General features: G+C 44.1%; 1 protein-coding gene across 1 annotated transcript in view; it reads left to right on the top strand.

Moving 5' to 3' along the window:
* The window catches only part of CLCN1 (chloride voltage-gated channel 1), an 81601-nt gene that overhangs the window by 15749 nt on the left and 43327 nt on the right, over positions 1-22525 (top strand). Inside the window, exons 2-5 of the mRNA XM_034766358.1 lie at positions 11598-11751; positions 13502-13633; positions 15257-15385; positions 15496-15629. Coding sequence (XP_034622249.1) covers positions 11598-11751; positions 13502-13633; positions 15257-15385; positions 15496-15629 — 549 coding nt within the window. The remainder of the gene's footprint in view (positions 1-11597; positions 11752-13501; positions 13634-15256; positions 15386-15495; positions 15630-22525) is intronic.

Raw genomic sequence — 22525 nt, 5'->3', positions numbered from 1 at the left:
GCTCCAAAATACAGCCATAAAAGCTGCCTCAAGTTGATCGAGTTTTTGCTGCAGGCCTGCAGCTTCATTACGTGTAACAGGTTTCTCAGTAGCATCTTCCTTTATTGTATTTAGGGCTTTAATTATAGCATTCCAGTTTTCACTCAAATTATGACAAGCTTCCACTCGAGATGACCAGCAAGTCTCAGAAAGTCTTTTTATTACTTTACTGCCTGGCTTCAAATTAGATAGTAAAATCTCCCACCGGTGAGTAGAGGCAGAAAAAAAAATGAAGATAGATGTTGGACATGAGAGAAAAATGAACATGCTTCTTGACAACTTTCTGCTGCACATACTCCAACCAGATTTAAAGAATGCGCAGAGCAAGGCACATACAGAGCATAAGGATTTATATTCTTAATTCTTGCTTGCAACCCGCTATGTACACCAGACATGTTAGTGGCATTGTTGTACGACTGGCCATGGCAGTTTGCGATATCTAATCTATAACAATTCAAAGTTGAAAGTACAGCATCAGCTAACTGTTCTGATTTGTGGCCAGTATTTGGTAAAAAACAAAGAACCCCCTCTACTGGTATGCCATCATCATTTACATATCTCAGTATAAAAGCCAATTGATCAACATGATATATGTCGGGAGTTGAGTCAACGCTTATCGAGAAATATTTGGCTTCTTTTACTTCTTTAATAATATTTGAGATCACATTTGAAGCCAATGTTATAAATTCATTACATGTATAAGATGAAAGATAAAATACGTTACCTCGACCTTCATTTCCATAATGTGCAATGTGACTTGCTAAAAATAGGTCGAATTCTGCGACAAGCTCAAGGGCCATCATGTAATTGCCATTATAAGGTGATCCAAATTTTTCCACCTTACCTCTAAATGCAAGTCCTTTGCTTTAAAGTTTCTTTACCACTGCTACAATCCTCTTCAACACATTTCTCCAATACATAATGTCTTCTTCCATTTGAAATTTTAAATTCCTATCAATTCTTCCGGATATCTCGCCTCTCTTCACCGTTGTCAGTACACACGTTTTATGTTCAGTCGAATTTTCATGTTCACGTAGTCGAGCTGATATGTTTTTCCAGTCATGGTATCCACTCGTCGCCAGACTAGAGATCCCTCTGAATAATCGACATGGGGCACAAAACACAGCTCTTTTGCTCTCCGAATATACAAGATATTGCCGTGGCTTTACTTCACCGTTTAAAAGATGTTGTTCAAACACATTTTTTGTTAGAACACGCATTTTATCAGTATATTGTCTTTTTGAGTTAGTAAAATCACTATCGATATTTTGTTTAATACCATGCGTTGATAAATACTCAGTTGTAGCATCATTCAAAATCCATTGGGCCGGGTCGTCACTTATGGTAGATATTCCAATGTCAGATTGAATTTCTGATTGATGTGATTCACAAATCTCTGCAGTATTGTCAAAGATATCCAGAGCAACATGATTCCCGGTAGTCTCTGATACGCTAGTATTTGTAACATTTTCTTCAACACTAACCGCAGCCAGAATTTCTTCATTAGTTTTAATATGTACTTTATACACATCAATATTTTCAATATCAACACCAATATTTTCACTTTTTACTTCACTACTTCTTTCAACTTTTTTTTTCTGTCTCACTGTCGGCACTAACTGATACAACAAAGGAATCAATTTTGCGCATTTTTGCTATCATTTCATTTTCCCTTTTTTTCTTCTGTATAGCTTTTTTTTTTTTTTTTAACTGAGCACCGCTTAATTTCTTCCTTCCGGTCATATTGTTAATTAATGCTTAGGATTGTCGCGACTCCAGTCCTGGGTATGTTGTTTACTAAATGGCGTCTCCGTTGCGCCGTCATTGGTGGTTTCAATACACGCTATCATGATTGGTAGAATCGTGGCACGCGATGCCGCGATTATAAAAATGCTGGGCTGCTATTTTAAATTTGCCGCCCCTGCAAATTTGCTGGCCTAGGCCTTGTTGGCCTAGGAGATAATACGCCGCTGTCCAGAGCTTAGCTGAGGGGCAGAGAGTGCTAGTGCTATGCAGGGCTTTGGCAGTGGAGCCAGTGGCGCAGGGCAGACTGGGGCCGGGTCGCTCCACTGACCGCTGCCTGACCCCTGCTGCAGTCCTCAGGGGAGTGGGGGCGGGCCTGGGGCGAAGCAGGGGTGGGAAGAGGTGGGGCTGGGGCAGAGCAGGGGCGGGGGCCAGGGAAGAGACGGAGCAGGGGTTGAAGCAGCATGCAGCTGCGCAGGGCACCAGGAAATATGGTGCCCCAAATTTCTTGGTGCCCTACGCAGCTGCGTACTTTGCATATGGGTAGTGGGAGAAGGAAGGAGCCTGATGGCCAGGCTGTGGTGAGCTGAGCGCTCCGACCAGGGGCTGGTTCTCCGCACAGTGCTGGGAGCAGATGTGCCCCGCCGGGAGCTTAGGGGGCAAAGGGGCAAATCAGGGAGAGGACAGTGAGAGTGGGAGCACATAAAGGGCCAATGGGTGGGCAGCAGAGGCCACACGTAACTGGCTGCCGCCTGGTGCCTGCCAGCACTCACCAACCACCACAGCTTGCAATGCACAGCCAGTGCTGGCCAGAAATAGGATGCAGGGCGGGCCCTGCTGGCTGAAAGCCAGCACACTGCAGGGGATTCTGACGGATCAGCAGGGGGAGCAGCTGGCCCCACACACTACATCTTTGCTCTGTCACCAGCCTTACACACCCACCCCCATTGTCAACCACTGGACCCCCTTCCCACTCACTGCTGGTGGCTGGCGAGCAGGGATCCAGCCAGGAGCAGAACCCGCCAGTACTGATTTGGAGGGTGGAGGGAGACAGAAAATATGGGACAATTTTCCCATTTTAAAGAAAAAGTCAGGACACCTTCAGGAGGGCTTAAATACGGGACATCTGGTCACCCTAGTGTTTCCCAGCTTGAGTAGACATTCCTGTAATGGCTCTGATTGAGCTAGTGCGCTGAGAATAGAAGTAGTCAGGGTGGTGCAAACGGCAAGCTGCCACAAGTATGATCCCGTCCAAAATGCAAGGCACATACTCTGGGCAGCTAGCCCCTCCCACCACTGCATCTGCACTTCTATTTTTAGCACCCTAGCTCAGTCAGAGCTATGCAGGTATGTCTACTTAAGCTGCTAATTACACCCTCAAGCTCAAAATGTAAACATATCCTTAGTGTTTACCATCTCAGTGATTCCAGATCAACTGTACTCCGTTTACAAGTAAAAGAGTTTTCATTTTAAAAGCAGCATCACAAAATCCCTGTGAGATGTGAGGGTCAAGATGGGGTCTTTTCATGCTGCAAAAGAACATAAGAACATAAGAATGGCCATACTGGGTCAGACCAAAGGCCCATCCAGCCCAGTATCCTGTCTACCGACAGTGGCCAATGCCAGGTGCCCCAGAGGGAGTGAACCTAACAGGTAAAGATCAAGTGATCTCTCTCCTGCCATCCATCTCCACCCTCTGACAAAAAGAGGCTAGGGACACCATTCCTTACCCATCCTGGCTCATAGCCATTAATGGACTTAACCTCCATGAATTTATCTAGTTCTCTTTTAAACCCTGTTATAGTCCTAGCCTTCACAACCTCCTCAGGCAAGGAGTTCCACAGGTTGACTGTGTGCTGTCTGAAGAAGAACTTCCTATTATTTGTTTTAAACCTGCTGCCCATTAATTTCATTTGGTGGCCCCTAGTTCTTATATTATGGGAACAAGTAAATAACTTTTCCTTATTCACTTTCTCCACATCACTCATGATTTTATATACATCTCTTATATTCCCCCCTTAGTCTCCTCTTTTACAAACTGAAAAGTCCTAGCCTCTTAAATCTCTCCTCATATGGGACCCGTTCCAAACCCCTAATCATTTTAGTTGCCCTTTTGTGAACTTTTTCTAATGCCAGTATATCTTTTTTGAGATGAGGAGACCACATCTTTATGCAGTATTCAAGATATGGGCATACCATGGATTTATATAAAGGCAATAAGATATTCTCTGCCACTGCACACTGCGTGGATGTCTTCAGAGAACTATCCACCATGATTCCAAGATCTCTTTCCTGATTAGTTGTAGCTAAATTAGCCCTCATCATATTGAATGTATAGTTGGGGTTATTTTTTCCAATGTGCATTACTTTACATTTATCCACATTAAATTTCATTTGCCATTTTGTTGCCCAATCACTTAGTTTTGTGAGATCTTTTTGAAGTTCTTCACAGTCTGCTTTGGTCTTAACTATCTTGAGCAGTTTAGTATCATCTGCAAACTTTGCCACCTCACTGTTTACCTCTTTCTCCAGATCATTTATGAATACGTTGAATAGGATTGGTCCTAGATTGACCCTTGGGGAACACCACTCTCCATTCTGAAAATTTACCATTTATTCCTACCCTTGTTCCCTGTCTTTTAACCAGTTCTCAATCCATGAAAGGATCTTTCCTCTTATCCCATGACAACTTAATTTACGTAAGAGCCTTTGGTGAGGGACCTTGTCAAAGGCTTTCTGGAAATCTAAGTACACTATGTCCACTGGATCCCCCTTGTCCACGTTTGTTGACCCCTTCAAAGAACTCTAATAGATTAGTAAGACATGATTTCCTTTTACAGAAACCATGTTGACTTTTGCCCAACAAGTTATGTTCTTCTATGTGTCTGACAATTTTATTCTTTACTATTGTTTCAACTAATTTGCCTGGCACTGATGTTAGACTTACTGGTCTGTAATTGCCGTGATCACCTCTAGAGCCCTTTTTAAATATTGGGGTTTGTAAGAGGGTCCGGACTCACCCCTGCGGCGCCTCCTGCTGGTCGTCCAGGGAATTAGCTCACCAGCCTCTGGAGTGCCCTCTGCAGGCCAGTGATCCGCCTTTCCTCTTCTCTCGCCCCCGTGTCCCTCCTAGGACCCCGGTGCCCCTTGCTCGGGTGCTGCTGTTGTACTTAAAGTACTGCACAGGATCTTTTTAGGGGGAATAAGACAAAACGCTACATTTATTAGTAATATATGTATTCATTAACACTGTATTATATGCATATAATATATTACACTTACACTCACACACACACACAAACACACTCCGTCTTGTTGTTACCAATTAGTTGCTCCCCTTAACTTTACTGGCCAGGTGAGTTAGATGGGGGAGGGGGTGGAGCCGGGCTTCTGCCGATTCGGATCGATGCTCCCATGTTGACAAGACGAGACCCGGGGTCCTCTGCAAGACACCTCACTTTTATAGCAGCTTTCCTTTTATGCAAATTTATACCAGATTTAAACTCTGTGTCTGTGTTCATTGGTCCTTTGTGCTGCTTTTTTTTGAGTGTTGTTCCAATGCTGCAAAGAGGGTGTTTCCAAAAGAAGGTGCTTGCTTTTAACCCCCAAGGCCCTCGGTATGTTTGCTTGTTTTTAATGAGCCCACTTGACACGTTTTAATGTCCTTGGATCTGGCTCCCAGCCCCTCTCCAACAGTTGAGGCTGTCTGGAGGTGCTGCCTTCCATGCCTTGCTCATCCACACCTCATTCATTCAACAGGGCAATTGATTAAGAGTGGGGGGGGAGAGCTCTTGTTTTACTGCTAGCAAAAAGAAATTTTTCTTTTATCATATTTTATTTTTAGGGGCTATAATATTATACCAAGGGCAATGCAAAGTTTCTAAATGAGGCTTTGATACAAAGTTCCCTGAAAACAGAGGTCACACGTGGGTAGACCCACCACAAGGTTATATGAAGAGGCACAATGTAAAGTTATATGAAAATTATCAGAGATTTATCTACATTGTCCCCCTTTTGACCTCTCAAGAACAATTCTTGAGTGGTCACCATATAAATCTTTTGTATTTGTTGCAAACAAACCAAACAATTATAACCAGGTGAATATAACTAAAACCATTACAATTGACTAAACACCAGATATAACAAACACAAATGCAAACAATTATAATTATAATAATTGGAAATACAACAAAACCATTACCATTACAATAATTGGGTACATTGACAAACAAAATGAGGCCCAAGTTTGATGCTGCAATAGCCATCAAACAATAAAAGTCACTGAGGTCAGGACCTTCTTAAGCACACACAACAAATAAGATTTTGTAGGAGTACCACAGTTGTTATGCAAGGTTAAGCTGATTTGGACTTAAACTAACATTTAGTTGCTAAAATGTTGTAGAATTCCCTATTTTTAACGGTTGTTTTTAGAGGTTTCTGGGGACCTGAAAGATGGGGCCATACAATTATGGGCCAAGGTCTTACAGGTTATGGGTGCCCAAGAACTACCCTTCAGGGCTTGAGGAAATAGAACCAGAGTGCATAGAGGAAAGTGTGGAATTAATAATAATACAAGCAAATGTAACTAACAATACAAATGTATTAATAACAAAAATTAACAAAATGACTATTAGAGAACCTAACAAAAAATAAACCTGATGCATTGGGGACCAAAGTTTTTTGGACACAAGTGGTGATTGATAAATTGGATGGACATGGGGGAAGTAGAGAGAGGAAAAGACATTTGCCCTGTCTAGTGTAGTATCCCCTCTTTTTCTAGACCCAATGCTAGCACAGGACACCACTAGAGACAGACACAGAACATGCAACACAGAACACTGAACACAGACTTTGTCATGACACAATAACCATGGTATTTTATAACTCTTCAGCTGGTACCGGTACCAGCTCTCCTGAAGTTCTGGTTCAGAGCCTGAAAGATAGACGCTTGGAAACAAATTAGCACAGTGCTTTCACCATGGCAGAACCTGCTTGGTCTCTGCCACAGTGTGTTTGGTACTTGGGGCTGCACAAATGCTAATTAAGTGGTGCATTTCTTGTGAGTGTAAATCCTCCCTTTCTTTCAGTAAAAGGGCGTTAACACTTCATTTAGAAAAAAAAATTCTGTTTTAAAATCTTGAGCCATTTTGCCATGGCCTGGAGATCTGAGGCAGAAGCAGGCACTGTTAACTGTTTTAATGGCATTTTGGCCCTGGGAGGAGGAATTTACCCAAATATTTTAAATATCCCCCTTCCCAATCTCCAGAGGGGTCCCAAAGGTCTGCCCCCTTCTGGGGTCTTAAATGTTTCTTCTCCTGATGTTACTGCTGCTGTAAGATTTGAGAGTGCTGTTTTAACTTTCTGTACCCAACCTGTTTTCCAGTTTCTTTATCTATTGCTTGCCTGGGCCCGATCCTGCTTTTTTCAATAAACAGTTTTTTTTCCCATGGGCACAAGCCTTGTTCCACTACCAATTTAGCAAGGAGGGTGGGCTTTTTAACTAGCCCCCACCCTTTCTGGTTCCGTTTCGTAAACATTTTCTTCAAAATTGTGAAATTACCACAATATTACTTACAAAAAAAACAAACCAAAACAAACAAACATAAACCACACTACACTGCCCGAACTCCTATATCCTTCAGAGTTTGGTTTAACAGAATAAGATCTGTATCTTATAATTTTAACCCACTCTGGGCCAGAGGGAGAGACGCTAAGCTTCCCTCTGTATTGCTCGGCCTGCTACCACCGAGGGTTCATACACCAATTATACAAATCCCTCCCCGGATCAGAGTGAGAAACACTAAGTTCTCCTCTTTAGCTCAGTCTTCCTACCGCTGAGGGTGTATGTACCTCTATAACACAATTTAAACCTAAACTCCTATATCCTTCAGAGTTTGGTTAATTAACTGAAAGTTTACACTCTTTTTCCTATAGTGCCAGGCTTGCTAAAGCTGGCGGTGTGCACACCATTTTTATAATAACTGTGGATTCTATGCTTGCTCCCCCTTTCGCATTCTCCACCAAAATGTTGTACTTAAAGTACTGCACAGGATCTTTTCAGGGGGAATAAGACAAAACGCCACATTTATTAGTAATACATGTATTCATTAACACTGTATTATATGCATATAATATATTACACTTACACTCACACACACACACAAACACACTCCGTCTTGTTGTTACCAATTAGTTACACCCCTTAACTTCACTGGCCAGGTGAGTTAGATGGGGGAGGGGGTGGAGCCGGGCTTCTGCTGATTCGGATCGATGCTCCCATGTTGACAAGACGAGACCTGGGGTCCTCTGCAAGACACCTCACTTTTATAGCAGCTTTCTTCTTATGCAAATCTATACCAGATTCAAACTCTGTGTCTGTGTCCATTGGTCCTTTGTGCTGCTTTCTTTTGAGTGTTGTCCCAATGCTGCAAAGAGGGTGTTTCCAAAAGAAGGTGCTTGCTTTTAACCCCCGAGGCCGTCGGTATGTCTGCTTGTTTTTAATGAGCCCACTTGACACATTTTCTTGTCCTTGGGTCTGGCTCCCAGCCCATCTCCAACAGTTGAGGTTGTCTGGAGGTGCTGCCTTCCATGCCTTGCTCATCCACACCTCATTCATTCAACAGGGCAATTGATTAAGAGTGGGGGGGGGAGAGCTCTTGTTTTACTGCTAGCAAAAAGAAATTTTTCTTCTATCTTATTCTATCCTTAGAGGCTATAATATTATACCAAGGGCAATGCAAAGTTTCTAAATGAGGCTTTGATACAAAGTTCCCTGAAAACAGAGGTCACACATGGGTAGACCCACCACAAGGTTATATGAAGAGGCACAATGTAAAGTTATATGAAAATTATCAGAGATTTATCTACACTGCCCCCTGGCAATACCCATACATATGCTAGGTCTCCCCTCCCAGGGGAACCCCCACCCACTAACCCCACCTCACTTCAGGATAAGGCCACTGCCAGTCACCAGCTAGCCCCCACTCTCTGGGGCAGACTGCAGTATAGGCCACTCATCATCAGCAAGGTTGGGTTTGGACCTGCTGCCTTGGCCTAGCGCTGGGCTGCCCTCTGCAACCCCCAGTACCCCTTGGCCTATTACCAGGCCGCAGCCTGGGGCTATCCAGGCTGGAGCTCCCCAGCCTTTCCCCAGCCCTGCTCCACTCAGGTACCCTGTGTCTAGCTCCCTGCAGCCAGGCCCTTCTCTCTCTGAAGACACAGAGAGACTCTTGAGCTGTCTGGCTCCCAGCCTCTTATATAGGGCAGCTGAAGCCTGATTGGGGCGTGGCCCCAGCTGCAGCCACTTCCCTCAATCAGCTCAGCCTTCATGCTACCTGCTCCCTGGGCTATCTCAGGCCCTTCCAGGCCGGAGCAGGTGTCCACCCTGCTACAGCGTTACATTAGCTATCTTCCAATCATTGGGTACAGAAGCCGATTTAAAGGACAGATTACAAACCATAGTTAATAGTTCCACAATTTCACATTTGAGTTCTTTCAGAACTCTTGGGTGAATGCCATCTGGTCCTGGTGACTTGTTAATGTTAAGTTTATCAATTAATTCCAAAACCTCCTCTAGTGACACTTCAGTCTGTGACAATTCCTCAGATTTGTCACCTAGGTTAGGTTTGGGAAACTCCCTAACATCCTCAGCCGTAAAAACTCAAGCAAAGAATTCATTTAATTTCTCCGCAATAACTTTATCATCTTTAAGTGCTCTTTTTGTATCTTGATCGTCCAGGGGCCCTACTGGTTGTTTAGCAGGCTTCCTGCTTCTGATGTACTTAAAAAACATTTTATTATTTTGAGTTTTTGGCTAGCTGTTCTTCAAACTCCTTTTTGGCATTTCTTATTACATTTTTACACTTAATTTGGCAGTGTTTATGCTCCTTTCTATTTACCTCACTAGGATTAGACTTCCACTTTTTAAAAGATGCCTTTTTATCTCTCACTGCTTCTTTTACATGGTTGTTAAGCCACGGTGGCTCTTTTTTAGTTTTTTTACTGTGTTTTTTAATTTGGGGTATACATTTAAGTTGGGCCTCTATTATGGTGTCTTTGAAAAGTGTCCATGCAGCTTACAGGGATTTCACTCTAGTCACTGTACCTTTTAATTCCTGTTTAATTAACTCCCTCATTTTTGCATAGTTCCCCTTTCTGAAATTAAATGCAACAGTGTTGGGCTGTTGAGGTGTTCTTCCCACCACAGGAATGTTAAATGTTATTATATTATGGTCACTATTTCCAGGGCCGCCCGGGGGGGGGCGGGCAAATGGGGCAATTTGCCCCAGGCCTCGGGGCCCACAGGGGCCCCCATGAGAATATAGTATTCTATAGTATTGCAACTTTTCTTTATGGAAGGGGCCCCCAAAATTGCTTTGCCCCAGGCCCCCTGAATCCTCTGGGTGGCCCTGACTATTTCCAAGCAGTCCTGTTATAGTTACCTCTTGGACCAGATCCTGCGCTCCACTCTGGACTAAATTGAGAATTGCCTCTCCCCTTGTGGGTTCCTGTACCAGCTGCTCCAAGAAGCAGTCATTTCAAGTATCAAGAAATTTTGTCTTTGCATTTCATCCTGAGGTGACATGTACCCAGTCAATATGGGGATAATTGAAATCCCCCACTATTATTGAGTTCTTTATTTTGATAGCCTCTCTAATCTCCCTTAGCATTTCATTGTCACTATCACTGTCCTGGTCAGGTGGTTGATAATAGATCCCTACTTTTATATTCTTATTAGATCATGAAATTACTATCTTTAGAGATTCTATGCACAACATCAACATAATAAAGGTCAAATTAGGATCTCTGTGACACCTGTACCTTTCGGGGGATGGTGGGGGGCAGTTTACAGGCACAAATAAGACTACACTTTGAAGACAATGCGGTTGCACAGGTGTCAGTGAGGACATAATTTGTGTAGCAGAACCTTTATTATGGTTTATGAAGAGGGAAGGAGCCCAGCTTGACTCTCAAATACCAGGCTGAATGTGCAAAGTTGGCAGCAGGTGAAAATGGTTTTTTACTAGTAAACTGCATATGTTTGATCTGAGAAATGATAAACACGTAGCCCTCTCATAGCATTTATATGGAGATGCTTTTTAAAGCAAGGCCACATTTTAAACCACAGTAGGGAAAATGCAGCTTTGATACTATAGTTAAGTCCAGGCAATGGAGAATGATGGTTTGTCACAATTGAGAGATTCAAGCTGAGCTTGAACTATCACTGGTGGTTTAATGATCACAGAATCAATTCTAACACAATTTGGAGGGAGGATGGGACAGTCAGCAAAAGCCTCATTCTGCTCTAAATGAGCCTGCTGGTCCTTGCTAGGAATGGAAGTTGTTGGGAGTCTGTAGCCCTGGAGAAGGCACTGGATTGTGGCCTGGCCCCAGCAATATGGTGAGAGGAGACAGACATGTTTGAGGGAAGATCAGTCACATGGAGTATGTAGTATTCATGCCACCCACAATCCCAGACCATGTTTGGTGTGGAGGGGAGCTGCTCACAGAGATCACGCCCAGTCATAAGTGGCTGGAGATGATGGGGAGAGATTGTAGGCAGGGAACAATGGATCAGTTACTGTTGATGTGAACTCGTTTCCTCCCAATAGGTAGGGACCAGCAGAGGAGAAGGACAGTGAGACAAATTCTGTCTGTCTGGGTCTTCCTGTGTTTCTGTCTTCTCTGTTTGGGTTTGCTTGGGTCTCTGCATCTGAATGACTGTGGAACTCTCTGTCCATCTGTGGAGCTGTCTGTGAATTGGGATATTAACCCTGCTTTTCCCCTCTCATCTTTCCCTCTGCCGGCTCCTCTAGCTCTATGGGCAGTACACAGACCAGCTCTCTGACTTTGCACAGAAGGAAGTGGCAAAACTACTGAGTGAGAAAGAGACCCCAGGGAACAGCCAGAGCCCCCAGAAACGGGACAGCCAGACAGAGGTCAAAGAGGAGCGGTACTCCAAATGCCAAGGTAGGACCACTCAGCCCCACTGGACAGACAGGCTCACTTTATTACCAAAAGATGGACAGACTGCCACTGTTCAAGCTGGAGGTGCAGAGGGATGGAATTCAAGTGGGGCAAAAGGGGGACAAGTGAGCCTTGTTCCAGAAGAAGGAGGAAGAAGTCCCACTGGGTGGAAGAGGAGAAGCTAGCAGAGGCTAAATTTCCTTTCCCACTTTCCCCCCAGGAATATGTGTGACAGCAAGGGATAGTTTTTCTCAAAGCAGTCTCTCATTCCATCACACAGTAGGTTACAGATCTCCTGTCCAGGATGGAGAGGCCTTTCTCACACTTTTGGGATCATTTGAGGAGATCTCTCCTTCCAGTGCACAAGAGGTTAAACTCCCCATCCTGCCCATACTGCAGAGGACTTTGCAGTCCTGTATAGCGCAGAGATAGGTGCCAAGTCCTTCAGCACTCAAACATGATGTTTCCACAGGAGCTGCTTGTGATGGGATCCCCGGGGTGCAGCCTGGGACTGTGGGACCACTGTGCCCCCTGAACTCTCTCCAGCCTAGGCTATCTCTCACAATGTCTTGCTAGCAATCAACAGCAAGTCCCTCCAGGCGCTGTGAGCACTCAGCACAACAGCATGTGGAGCCCCACACCCAGCTATATTGCATGAGTGCTCCCAGAGCCATTCATGAATCACACAGAGAAAGGCACCAGAGCCAAATCCCCCCAGCTCCCAGCACTATACCCCAGGAATATACTGTCTTGCACTGCTCAAGACGAGCAATGCTGATTTATTAATTGGTTCACCACTTCATCAGTGGAAAGTGGATATACACCAGCCTTTGCAAAACCTGAGCAGATTTACCACACACTTCATACAAACTCGCTGGTAAAGATAAACAATTAAACAAATTTATTGACTACAAAAGATACATTTTAAGTTCTATTAAGTGATAGGCAGAAAGTCAGAGTTAGTTACTAAAAGAAATAAAATATAAGCACGCAGTCTACACTTTCAACCCTATTAGACTGGGCAACATATAGATTAAGCAGTTTTTCTCACTCCACTGGATATTGCAGTCCCTAGTATTACAGATTTCACCCTTGAAATCTGGGCCAGTCCCCGCAGTTGGTGTCCTTGTTGCTTGCAGGATAGGTGGGGGCAGGGGAAAGGCCCAGCATGTGGCCACTGAGTTCTGTTTTATACTCTCAGTCCTATGTGCTTGGGGAGCACAAGTCCAGGCATGTCTGGGGGCATTGCTGAGTCTCCAGGCAAGGTTGAGCAATTCCCCTGGTGTGGCCTCATGCAGGTGAGTCATTGCATTGTAGCTCCCTTGCTGGACAATGGTGTTGATGGGTTGTTTGACATCCTGCCTGGAAATTGGTTACTTTCCTTGCTGTTGCCTCTGGGGAGCTAATATCTGGCTGATTCCCCAACTTATAGCATGTTTTAGTGACAACCATACAACACAATCTCACAACTTCATAGGCATTAATGATATACATATATGGATAGAAAAAATGACTTTCAGCAGATTATAACCTTTTTTTTGATACCTCACATGGCTTGCTTTGTATGCAAGATCACAATTATATATAAATGAGGAATATAGGGGTTACAGGGTGCTCCCCCAAGGTATAGAATGTCACACTGCTATCTTGCCATACTCAATAAGGGAAAGAAGAGACAGACAGGGGGCTTCCTCAATATTTCTTGACCCTCCCTAGCTTAACCTCTTGCCTCAAGACTCTTTCTCATCCACAGACTGTGCTAGAAACATTCAGAAATACGTTACCAAGAAGCTTGGAGAAGACTGGATATTCCTGGTTCTGTTGGGTCTGGTCATGGCGCTGGTGAGCTGGGGAATGGATTATGCCAGCGCCAAGAGCCTGCAGGGTGGGTCCCATTCAGGTGTTATGAAACTGACTCATAAATCACATGAACAATTCACTTCTATGCCTAATATCCCATGTTCAGCACCAACTCCCTGCAGCACATGGCCCCATAGTGCCATGCTGGGACATTGGGGTCAGTACTAACTCCCAGGGCAGAATATCCCCTAGTTTGTCACCCATACCACTCCCTGAGCACAGCTCTTCTCGCTGGGGCACTGGGATCAGTACTGACCAGAGGGGAGAGTATCCTCTAAAGCAGGGGTCTCAAACATGCGGCCTGCTGGGCTATTTCCTGCAGCCCGCCGAGCGCCCCCCCCCCCGCCTACCTCCAGGCCAGGGGTGGGCAAACTACATCCGCAGGATTGCCCCCCTCGAGCCCCACGCTGGCTGGCATCACATCCCTGTGGCTGGGGGGAGAAGCAGAGGGCTCCGTCCGTGTGTTGCCCTGGCTTCCAGGCACGCCCCCCAGCAGCTCCCATTGGCTGGGAACGGGGAACCATGGCCAATGGGAGCTTCGGGGGAGGTACCTGAAGGAGCGGCAAGCAGCGTGAAGAGCCCTGCATCTCCCTCCCCTAGGGGCCGCAGGGACATGGTTCCAGCTACTTCCCGGAGTGGAGCAGAGCGGGGCTGGGGTGGGGGCTGGCAGCCTGCCCTGGCCCCGGCCCCGGTGTGCGCCGCTGCCACCCCGGAGCCCGAAGCCCTCCTGCACCCCACACCCCAACCCCGTGCTGCATCCCACACTCCTTCTGCACCCCAACTCCCTGCCTTGAGCCCTCTGCCTGCACCCAGCCCCCTGCCCTGAGCCCCCTGCTGCATCCCACACCCCTTCTGCACCCTGAGCCCTCTGCCTGCACCCCAACCCCCTGCTGCACCTCAACTCCCTGCCCTGAGCCCCTGCCACACCCCTCATGCACCCTCTGGGGGCAGGGAGGGGGCGGAGTTGGGGTGCAGACTTCGAGGAAGGGGTTGGAATGGGGGCAAGGAAGGGGTGGGAAGAGACGGGGCCTCATGGAAAGGGTGGAGTGGGGGCAGGGCCGGGAGCAGTGAGGAGGTGTGTGTCAGTGATGCGGCCCTCTGGCTAATGAACTAGCCCTCATGTGGCCCTCGTGGTCATTTGAGTTTGAGACCCCTGCTCTAAAAGTCACACAGTTGTTGCAGAACATTCATTTAACTGGAAGTTTCTCCTCAAAACATAGGCCAGACATCCGCTGCTTAGCTTAGGATATTTAACAGTTACAGGCCAAGGTAGAACAGTAAGGCTTGACCATGAAGTCCTGTTAATTTAATATTATATTTCTCCCCTCAAGATACATACATACACACAGCGCCTCTAATCCAGACCCCACATCCTATTTTGGGAGAAACCTCTTTCTACTGGGGTGAATTCAGTTTTCAGGTTCATTCACCCTTGTGTTTCACATCCCCTTAATACACACTGCTCCCTGTGACACCTGCCCTCTGCTGGCAGGACCCCTTTCTGCTGAGGGGTTCAATCCTGGACGTGGTTGGATTGTTCTTAGTTGGGCCAACCCGTGCTTTTGAGCTGGGTTTGTTTGATGCTCATCAACCCCTTTGGGGGGGAAGGGGTGCTGCTCTCGCTGACTCCTGTTCTGTCTGTCCACAGCTTACAAGTGGATGTACAAGGAGCTGCACCCGAGTGTCCCTATGCAGTACTTGGCCTGGGTCACCTACCCCCTCATCCTCATCCTCTTTGCTGCTGTCTTCTGCCACCTCGTCTCCCCACAGGCTGTTGGTGAGAGCAGGGGGCAAGGGAAGATCTGCTTTTCTCTGTCTCTTTTTCTGAATGGCATGTTCCTTGTTTCTATGGCTTATTTATTCATTGTCTGTTCTGGTTTTTTTCAGGGTCTGGGATTCCTGAGCTGAAGACAATCATGCGTGGAGTGGTCCTCAAGGAATACCTCACACTCAAAGCTTTTGTGGCCAAAGTTGTAGGCCTGACAGCTGGGCTGGGGAGTGGCATGCCTATAGGGAAAGAGGTGAGTGTTGCTATTGTGTGTGTGTGTAGTGATGGCCAGGGAGGGGGAGGCAGGTATAGGAGTCTCTTCGGGCACTGTGAAGCCCTGGGGAGGAAGGGGCTATAACTATCTTATCTTTTTGGACAAGGGGCCATTTCACTCCACCACCACTGCTCTGCTTTTGTTTCTGAATTTCCCTACAGCATTGACCTCCCATTGGTCATTTTCCTGACTCTGTAAAAGGTTCGGTAGAGAAAGGATTAAAGGAAGTGTGAAGTTGCACTCCATAATATTTTGTGGAATATGCTTGAGTGTAAATATGATGTAACTGGAATATGCTTTATGCAAAAGATCTATTGTAAGGTATCATTACAAATTTACTGAGTGTGTTCATCCTATTTGTATGTATGTATCATTCTTGTAACTGAAGCTAGAAATATAAAGTATAATTCTGAAGTCCTATTGTAATTATGCAAAGTGTGGGCCATTGATGATGGTTTAGAATCTTGATGGCTCCCATTGACTAGGACAATTGGTTGTAAATGGCTCTGTTTACTTGCAAGCCTTCCTGTGTTCATGTAAGCCATCCCAGGAAGAATGGTGGAATCCATCTTAAACCTGGTGCTTTTCCATTTAGAAGGAGGGGTGGGGATCCAAAGAGACAAAAGATTCCCGCCTTGTGCCAAAGCTATAAAAGGGGGTGGAAGAGAACAAAGAAGGCTGCAGTCATGAGAAAACCATAGAAGGGATGGTCTGATGGGATAGCCTAATTTTGGCAATTAATTGATCTTTGACTATTAGCAGTAAATATGCCCAATGGGCTGTGATGGGACACTAGATAGGGTGGGATCTGAGCTACTACAGAGAATTCTTCCTGGGTGTCTATCTGGTGAATCTTGCCCACATGCTCAGGGTTTAGCTGATCGCCATATTTGGGGTCGGGAAGGAATTTTCCTCCAGGGCAGATTGGCAGAGGCCCTGGGGGTTTTTCACCTTCCTCTGCAGCATGGGGCATGGGTCACTTGCTGGAGGATTCTCTGCACCTTGAAGTCTTTAAACCACAAGTTAGGGTGACCAGACAGCAAGTGTGAAAAATCGGGATGGGGGGTGGGGGGTAATAGGAACCTATATAAGAAAAAGCCCCAAATATCAGGACTGTCCCTATAAAATCAGGACATCTGGTCACCCTACCACAAATTGAGGACTTCAATAGCTCAGACATAGGTCAGTGGTTTGTTACAGGAGTGGGTGGTGTCAAAGACTCAGGACTCATAGTTTGTTAGACCACTCTGTTTTATTAGCACAGTGCTCTGCTAATACATTCAGATAATGTGAGCCCCCATGCAAGATTCAAACAGTCTTATTTATACAGATAAAAGGGTGTGAACTAAACAAAGGGACAGAGAGAGCAAAATTGTAAAATTTGCATAGGGCACAATATGCATATCCTGCTTCCTTATTAACTCTTATCAATCTAAGGCTAATGCTTCACCAATTGCCCTTAAGTGGGGCAATTCATTAAGCAGTTAATGTCTGCTTTCCTGCCCCCTGGCTTGCAGCATTTCTCATTTCTACTTAAAGGTACATACAGCATTCTTTAATTCATTCTATTTCTTTAATATAATTCATTTCACTTTCACAATCCCTCCTTTTGGTCAAGCTTACGCAAAGACCAACAATTACTGGGTTCCACATATTAATAGTTCTTTATCTCTTCGTTCATCAGTGATATTTAACATCATCATATTAGCACTCTGTTTTGGGGCAGTCACCTGGGTGGCATACCTTACACAATTCTGGATACAACAGGAGATTAACTGAAAACATACAAAAATCATTAGGATTCCACACAGGATAGTCAGGGCTCCCTGAAACAACCAGTTTCCTATGCCAGAGAAATTGAATAGGTTACTTAGCCACTTCCATAAAGAACTTGGCTCTTCATGGGGAAGATATGCAATTTGTTCTAAGTGACTAGCGCGATCTATTACCTCATTGGTGTCGTCAGGTATGAACACACAACATTCTTTTCCAATGAGAGCACAGGTCCCTCCTTTGGCCGCCAGCACTATGTCCAATGCCTGACGGTTTTGGAGGGCCATCTGTCGGATCGCCCCTGTTTCTTTGGCCAGGGTCTTTAAACTCTCTCCGGTTTCATTTGCCATTATTTCAACTACTGCTTGTAACCTTAGGAGCCTTTTTGCATGGTGTATTACTCCCCCAAGTGGGATAAGGGAACCGCCAATGGCCTCTTCCCAGGTCAAGGGGCTTATGTTATTTACATACCATTGGGCATCTGAAAAGTCCCTTCTTCTTTGCCTGAAATTACGAAGGCATTCTCGTGGGAAGGACCCTAGCACTCGGAATTGTGGGAAGAGTCAGGCAGGATAACAGATACCTGACCAGTTAGCTGGTAACACAGTATAAGCTTTGGTCCCACAAACCCAATGATGGCCTATTAAGGCCGGGAAGGGTTGGTTGCACCCATTTGTCACATAGGTGCCTACAAAGGAGGAGTAATATCCTCCGAAGGGTACAGGGTAATTCTCCTTACGAGGAGTGGTGTTATTTGCATGGCATTGAAAGATTGTATTGTTTTCACTAAGGTTACTGTAGGGGGAACATGAGATTGATTTTTCTGTTTGATCCCAGGTCGAGAAAAAATTCATATCCCCATACCCGGCCCGCCACTCTTTAGTTTTGTTCGAATAATCCCATACACCATTGGCCACAATATGCTGAAGGCAATGACTTTTTCCCAGATCCAGCCCTGTCCCATTACACACCCAACACCAATGACCTTTTCCCTCCACCACACTTATCCATTTAGATACATTTATTCCCACTGCTTCCCAAGTGTCATTATTGTTCCATGTTTTGTTAAACGGACGAGGTCCTCCAGTGAGGTCTGGGGAATTGAGTGGGATTGCCAGGACAGGAACACCAGCTTGAGAGTGAGCTGGGATGTGGCTGCAGACCCAGCAATTAGAAATATTAAGAGTCTGAGCTATCCACACTTGCTGCTGGATAAAAGAATTGTCATTGTGGACTCCCCAGACCTTAAGACACCAGCAGCCGAGGAACAGGCGCCACCAGAGGCTCATGTTGGAGGCAAGGCCCTTCCGGTTCTGACAACCTCAACTGAGGGAACCGCAGTCACGGTTTTACATCCACCAGGCAGCAGGCGCTAGGCTCACTACTGCTTCTTTTTGGGCCTTGCTTTAGGTCCTCGTCTGCTTCTGGCAACCCTTACGAGAGCGTAGATGGTAAGGTATTGCAGGCTGTTCCTCTACGTCTTCTTCTGGAGTCAAATTTGACTCTGCGTGGTCCTGAGGTGATTGGTTTGCTGGGGGGTGCCTTCTTACACTGCGAAGCATGTATGCACGCTGTGATGCCAGACAGTTTAACAGCCATCTGGATAGTAAGCAGTACCTGATGATTCTTTGATGTCCTTTAAGTCTCTTTACTTCTTCTTCCTTGACTCTGGCTATAACAATGGCCTTCACACCTTATCTTTTCCTGATGCATACATTCCTTATTCACACAGATTGAGAATACAAACAGTAGTATTTTATATGGAGCAAAAAGGCATTGCAAATTAAACCTTGCTAAGTTTTACAATCAATAACCAAGACAATTTACATTGAGACCCAGGCCTTCAATGTTCCTCTAATCTACTTAACATAGACACAATAGAGAATCCTGTTTCTTACTTACTAAACCTTAAAACAAAGAAATGTATATTTAACTAGAGGCCTACTTTGTAATACATATAGGAAACCATAGTAGACATTATAACTTATTCTAAAACAAAAGGGTGACCATAATCAGTCATAAGGATTGTTCTGGTCTGTCATTCCTTTCTGCTATTCAAAAAGGGTGGCTGACAGGGATGAAATCAAATCATACATTAATTCTTATGGGACATTATAAAATCCTGCTCCTACATATCCCCCTTTTGACACTAAGATTATTAATCGCCAGTGTCACTTCTTATTTAGTCCACGTAATAGAAAATACTGGGAGGTGATTTGGGCCTGTGGCTCTAGCTTTGCATACATTTGTTTTATCCAACAGCACATTTCAAACGTTACAATTAAACACATACAATTTAAAATCAAAAACAATTAGGGTTAGTAACATTAGTACGCCAGTAGTTGTGGGAGACCATTCAGAAAATATATTATACCAATGGTAAGCTGTTATGTCTTTCTGCAGTGGCAATTCTTAACATGTTGCCATTTGCATGTATAATATGAATGGTTCGGTTTCCCACATTGCCCTTTTGTTTGTTTTAGGAACTATGTTACCTTTTTACCTTTTGTAAACACATTACTTACATTACATTTACATTTGTCTATTGGAAGGTTGCTAACACTTCCATTCTTTTAAAACACTTTCCCCCCCAAGAATTAACACATACACATAGCCCATTATACAGTACTTTGGTCTCATTATTCATTTTATCCCACATACAGGATCCTAGTGAGATGTCTTTACTACAGGGCTTTGGAGCAACAGGCATGGATAAGCATACCCACTTTTATTTGTTTCTTATTAGGTTGTCCTGTAGCTGATATTAGCTTTTTCTGAAAGACAAAAATAACATTTTTCTACCCCTTTTGGGGTGGCATTCATTATTGCTTAAAATATTCCTTTCTTTTACAAATACCCTTGCTGATTGCAGGCAAAACAAGAGGAATTACCTCCATATTTTCCTGTGTTTTTGTTCTATAGGCAGGCCAGGTTTTAATGGCTTCTATCTTTTAAGAGTTATGGGGAAATTATCCCACTGTTCAGTCATTAAATCCATGAGGTGGTGTACCTCAGTTTTCCCTTTACAGCAGACCAAGGTTACAATGTCTTTCCTGCTGTATTAAGCTTTAAGTTTGTTCACAGGTAACAGCTGAAAAGCATCATTACCATAAAGGATTTTTTTTTCCAAAAATCATACACACTATACATTGTTACAGGGGTACTTATTAACATTAAATTTATTTTAATTAAAGGTATCTTGTTATACCGTGCCTTTTATTTAGACAATTTGTTTGCTGACCAGGTATGTTCTTTATCTGCAACTTCTTTGTGCTGGCAGTTCTCTCACTTCCTTTATCAGTTAGATAATTTGCATCCACACAGGCTTGGCTTTTGGATTCAAAACCATTAGCAGAGCTCAGAGACTCTGTCTTAAAAGGAACACAATTAACTTTTACCAGAGTTTTGATTACTTTTAACTCTTGCTTCCAAAACACACACAGATCTGAAAAAGAAAACACAGTCTATTGTGGCTCCTTTGGAGCCCTAATAGGATTTTAATTAAGTAGCATGTTTCGTTTGCATTTCTTTTACCCCCTCTATAATATACACTGCACACGTCTGCACATTCCTTCTATACTTTAACTTTTAAAACATTAGCCATATTAATTTTTACATAAGGTGTAACTGTTTCTTTTGTTCTTACAGAGTTTTATGTACCCTTATCAAAGTGACAGTCTGATTACACAGAGCCATTTTAAGGCTCAGTGTTTCTAACATTTCTTCTTTTTGTTTTGTGCACCTCACCCCTGCTGTTGCTTCAGAGGGCCACTGTCTTTATTCTTTTCCTACAGCTTTCATTTGCTATTTTGTTACAAAAACAAACAAACAAACAGAATCCAGAATCTCTCCCTATTTTTCTGATTTTGACTGTCCTGCTGCAGTCATGACTTGGTCTTTATTTGAAAACATTTAAATTTTGTAAAGAATCAAGTTACCCCTTAAGGGTTAAATACCAAATCTCAAAGTCAACCAACACTGATTACCTGTGTCTGGCAAAAAGGTCTGTCAGTTTTGCAACTTTGAATTAAAGAGTCAAATGGATTTTTAGTGGCATTATAAACAAAACAAAACCAATTTATCTTAAACTTACAAAACAGGAGTTTTACAAACCTCACATATTCCCACAGACAGACAGATACATACACATTTTCTCTCCCTTAACATCCCTCTTACACTGCTTTGTTTTTACATAGCTGTACATAGATTACATTACCTTTATACATTTGGGGCAGTTAAGTTCCAATAGAACCCCCCCTATGTTCTTTTAGCAAATTTGACTCAATTGTCCATAGTCAAATGATTTTAATTAGATAGTCTCTTTACCTGGATTATTTACAGACATTCCTCTGGAAAAGGGCCCATTTTTCCTTTAGAATGGCTGCAAAGAAACCAAGAATTCTTTTAACAAGATCCTTTTTAACATTTTCACAAAGTTTAACTGTTTAATTCTCTCCAGCCTCTGTAGAGTTAACTTTTCACTCTCTTTCCTTAAATCACTTGTTTATTTCCCAAAATGACACCTTTATCAACTCAGATTTCACCATTTTAAGTATTGTTCCAGGGGTTCATACTTGCACTTACTCCTGACACTATGCCCTTAGGGCTTCCAACCTGGTTTTTTTTTTTTTTTTTTTTTTTTTAGTTTCTTTATCTGTTGCTTGCCTGCTTGTCTGGGCCCAATCCTGCTTTTTCCAATGAACCATTTTTGTGAGTGATATTGTGGTCATTTCACAATTTTGAAAGAAATGCTTAAGGAAAGGGACCAGGAAGGGTGGGGGCTAGTTGAGGAGCCCACCCTCCTTGCTGAATTGGTAATGGAACACTAAAGAATCAGTTTCTGAGGCAGACAACGAAGGGGAACAGAACAAGGGGCATTTTATCCTTTTTACAATGAGAGGGGAGTATGAAGGGAGTTGGGATCGATCTGGGGTTGTTGTGTTTTTTTTTTGTGTTTTTTTTTTGGTCAGAGAACAGGGTGAAGGGGAGCGCTCAGTCTGGTGGTGGGAGAGGAGTCTTTTAATAAAGCTTTTAATTTATTATTTGAATATTTGAGAGAGGCGAGTTTTGATTTTGTCCACCTACGATTTGCCTCTTCCCAC

The sequence above is a fragment of the Trachemys scripta genome, chromosome 1 (assembly GCF_013100865.1).
Source record: "Trachemys scripta elegans isolate TJP31775 chromosome 1, CAS_Tse_1.0, whole genome shotgun sequence".
Lineage (NCBI taxonomy): Eukaryota > Metazoa > Chordata > Testudines > Emydidae > Trachemys > Trachemys scripta.
The sequence above is the reverse complement of the archived record's forward strand: the minus strand, read 5'-3'. Positions and strand labels throughout refer to the sequence as shown.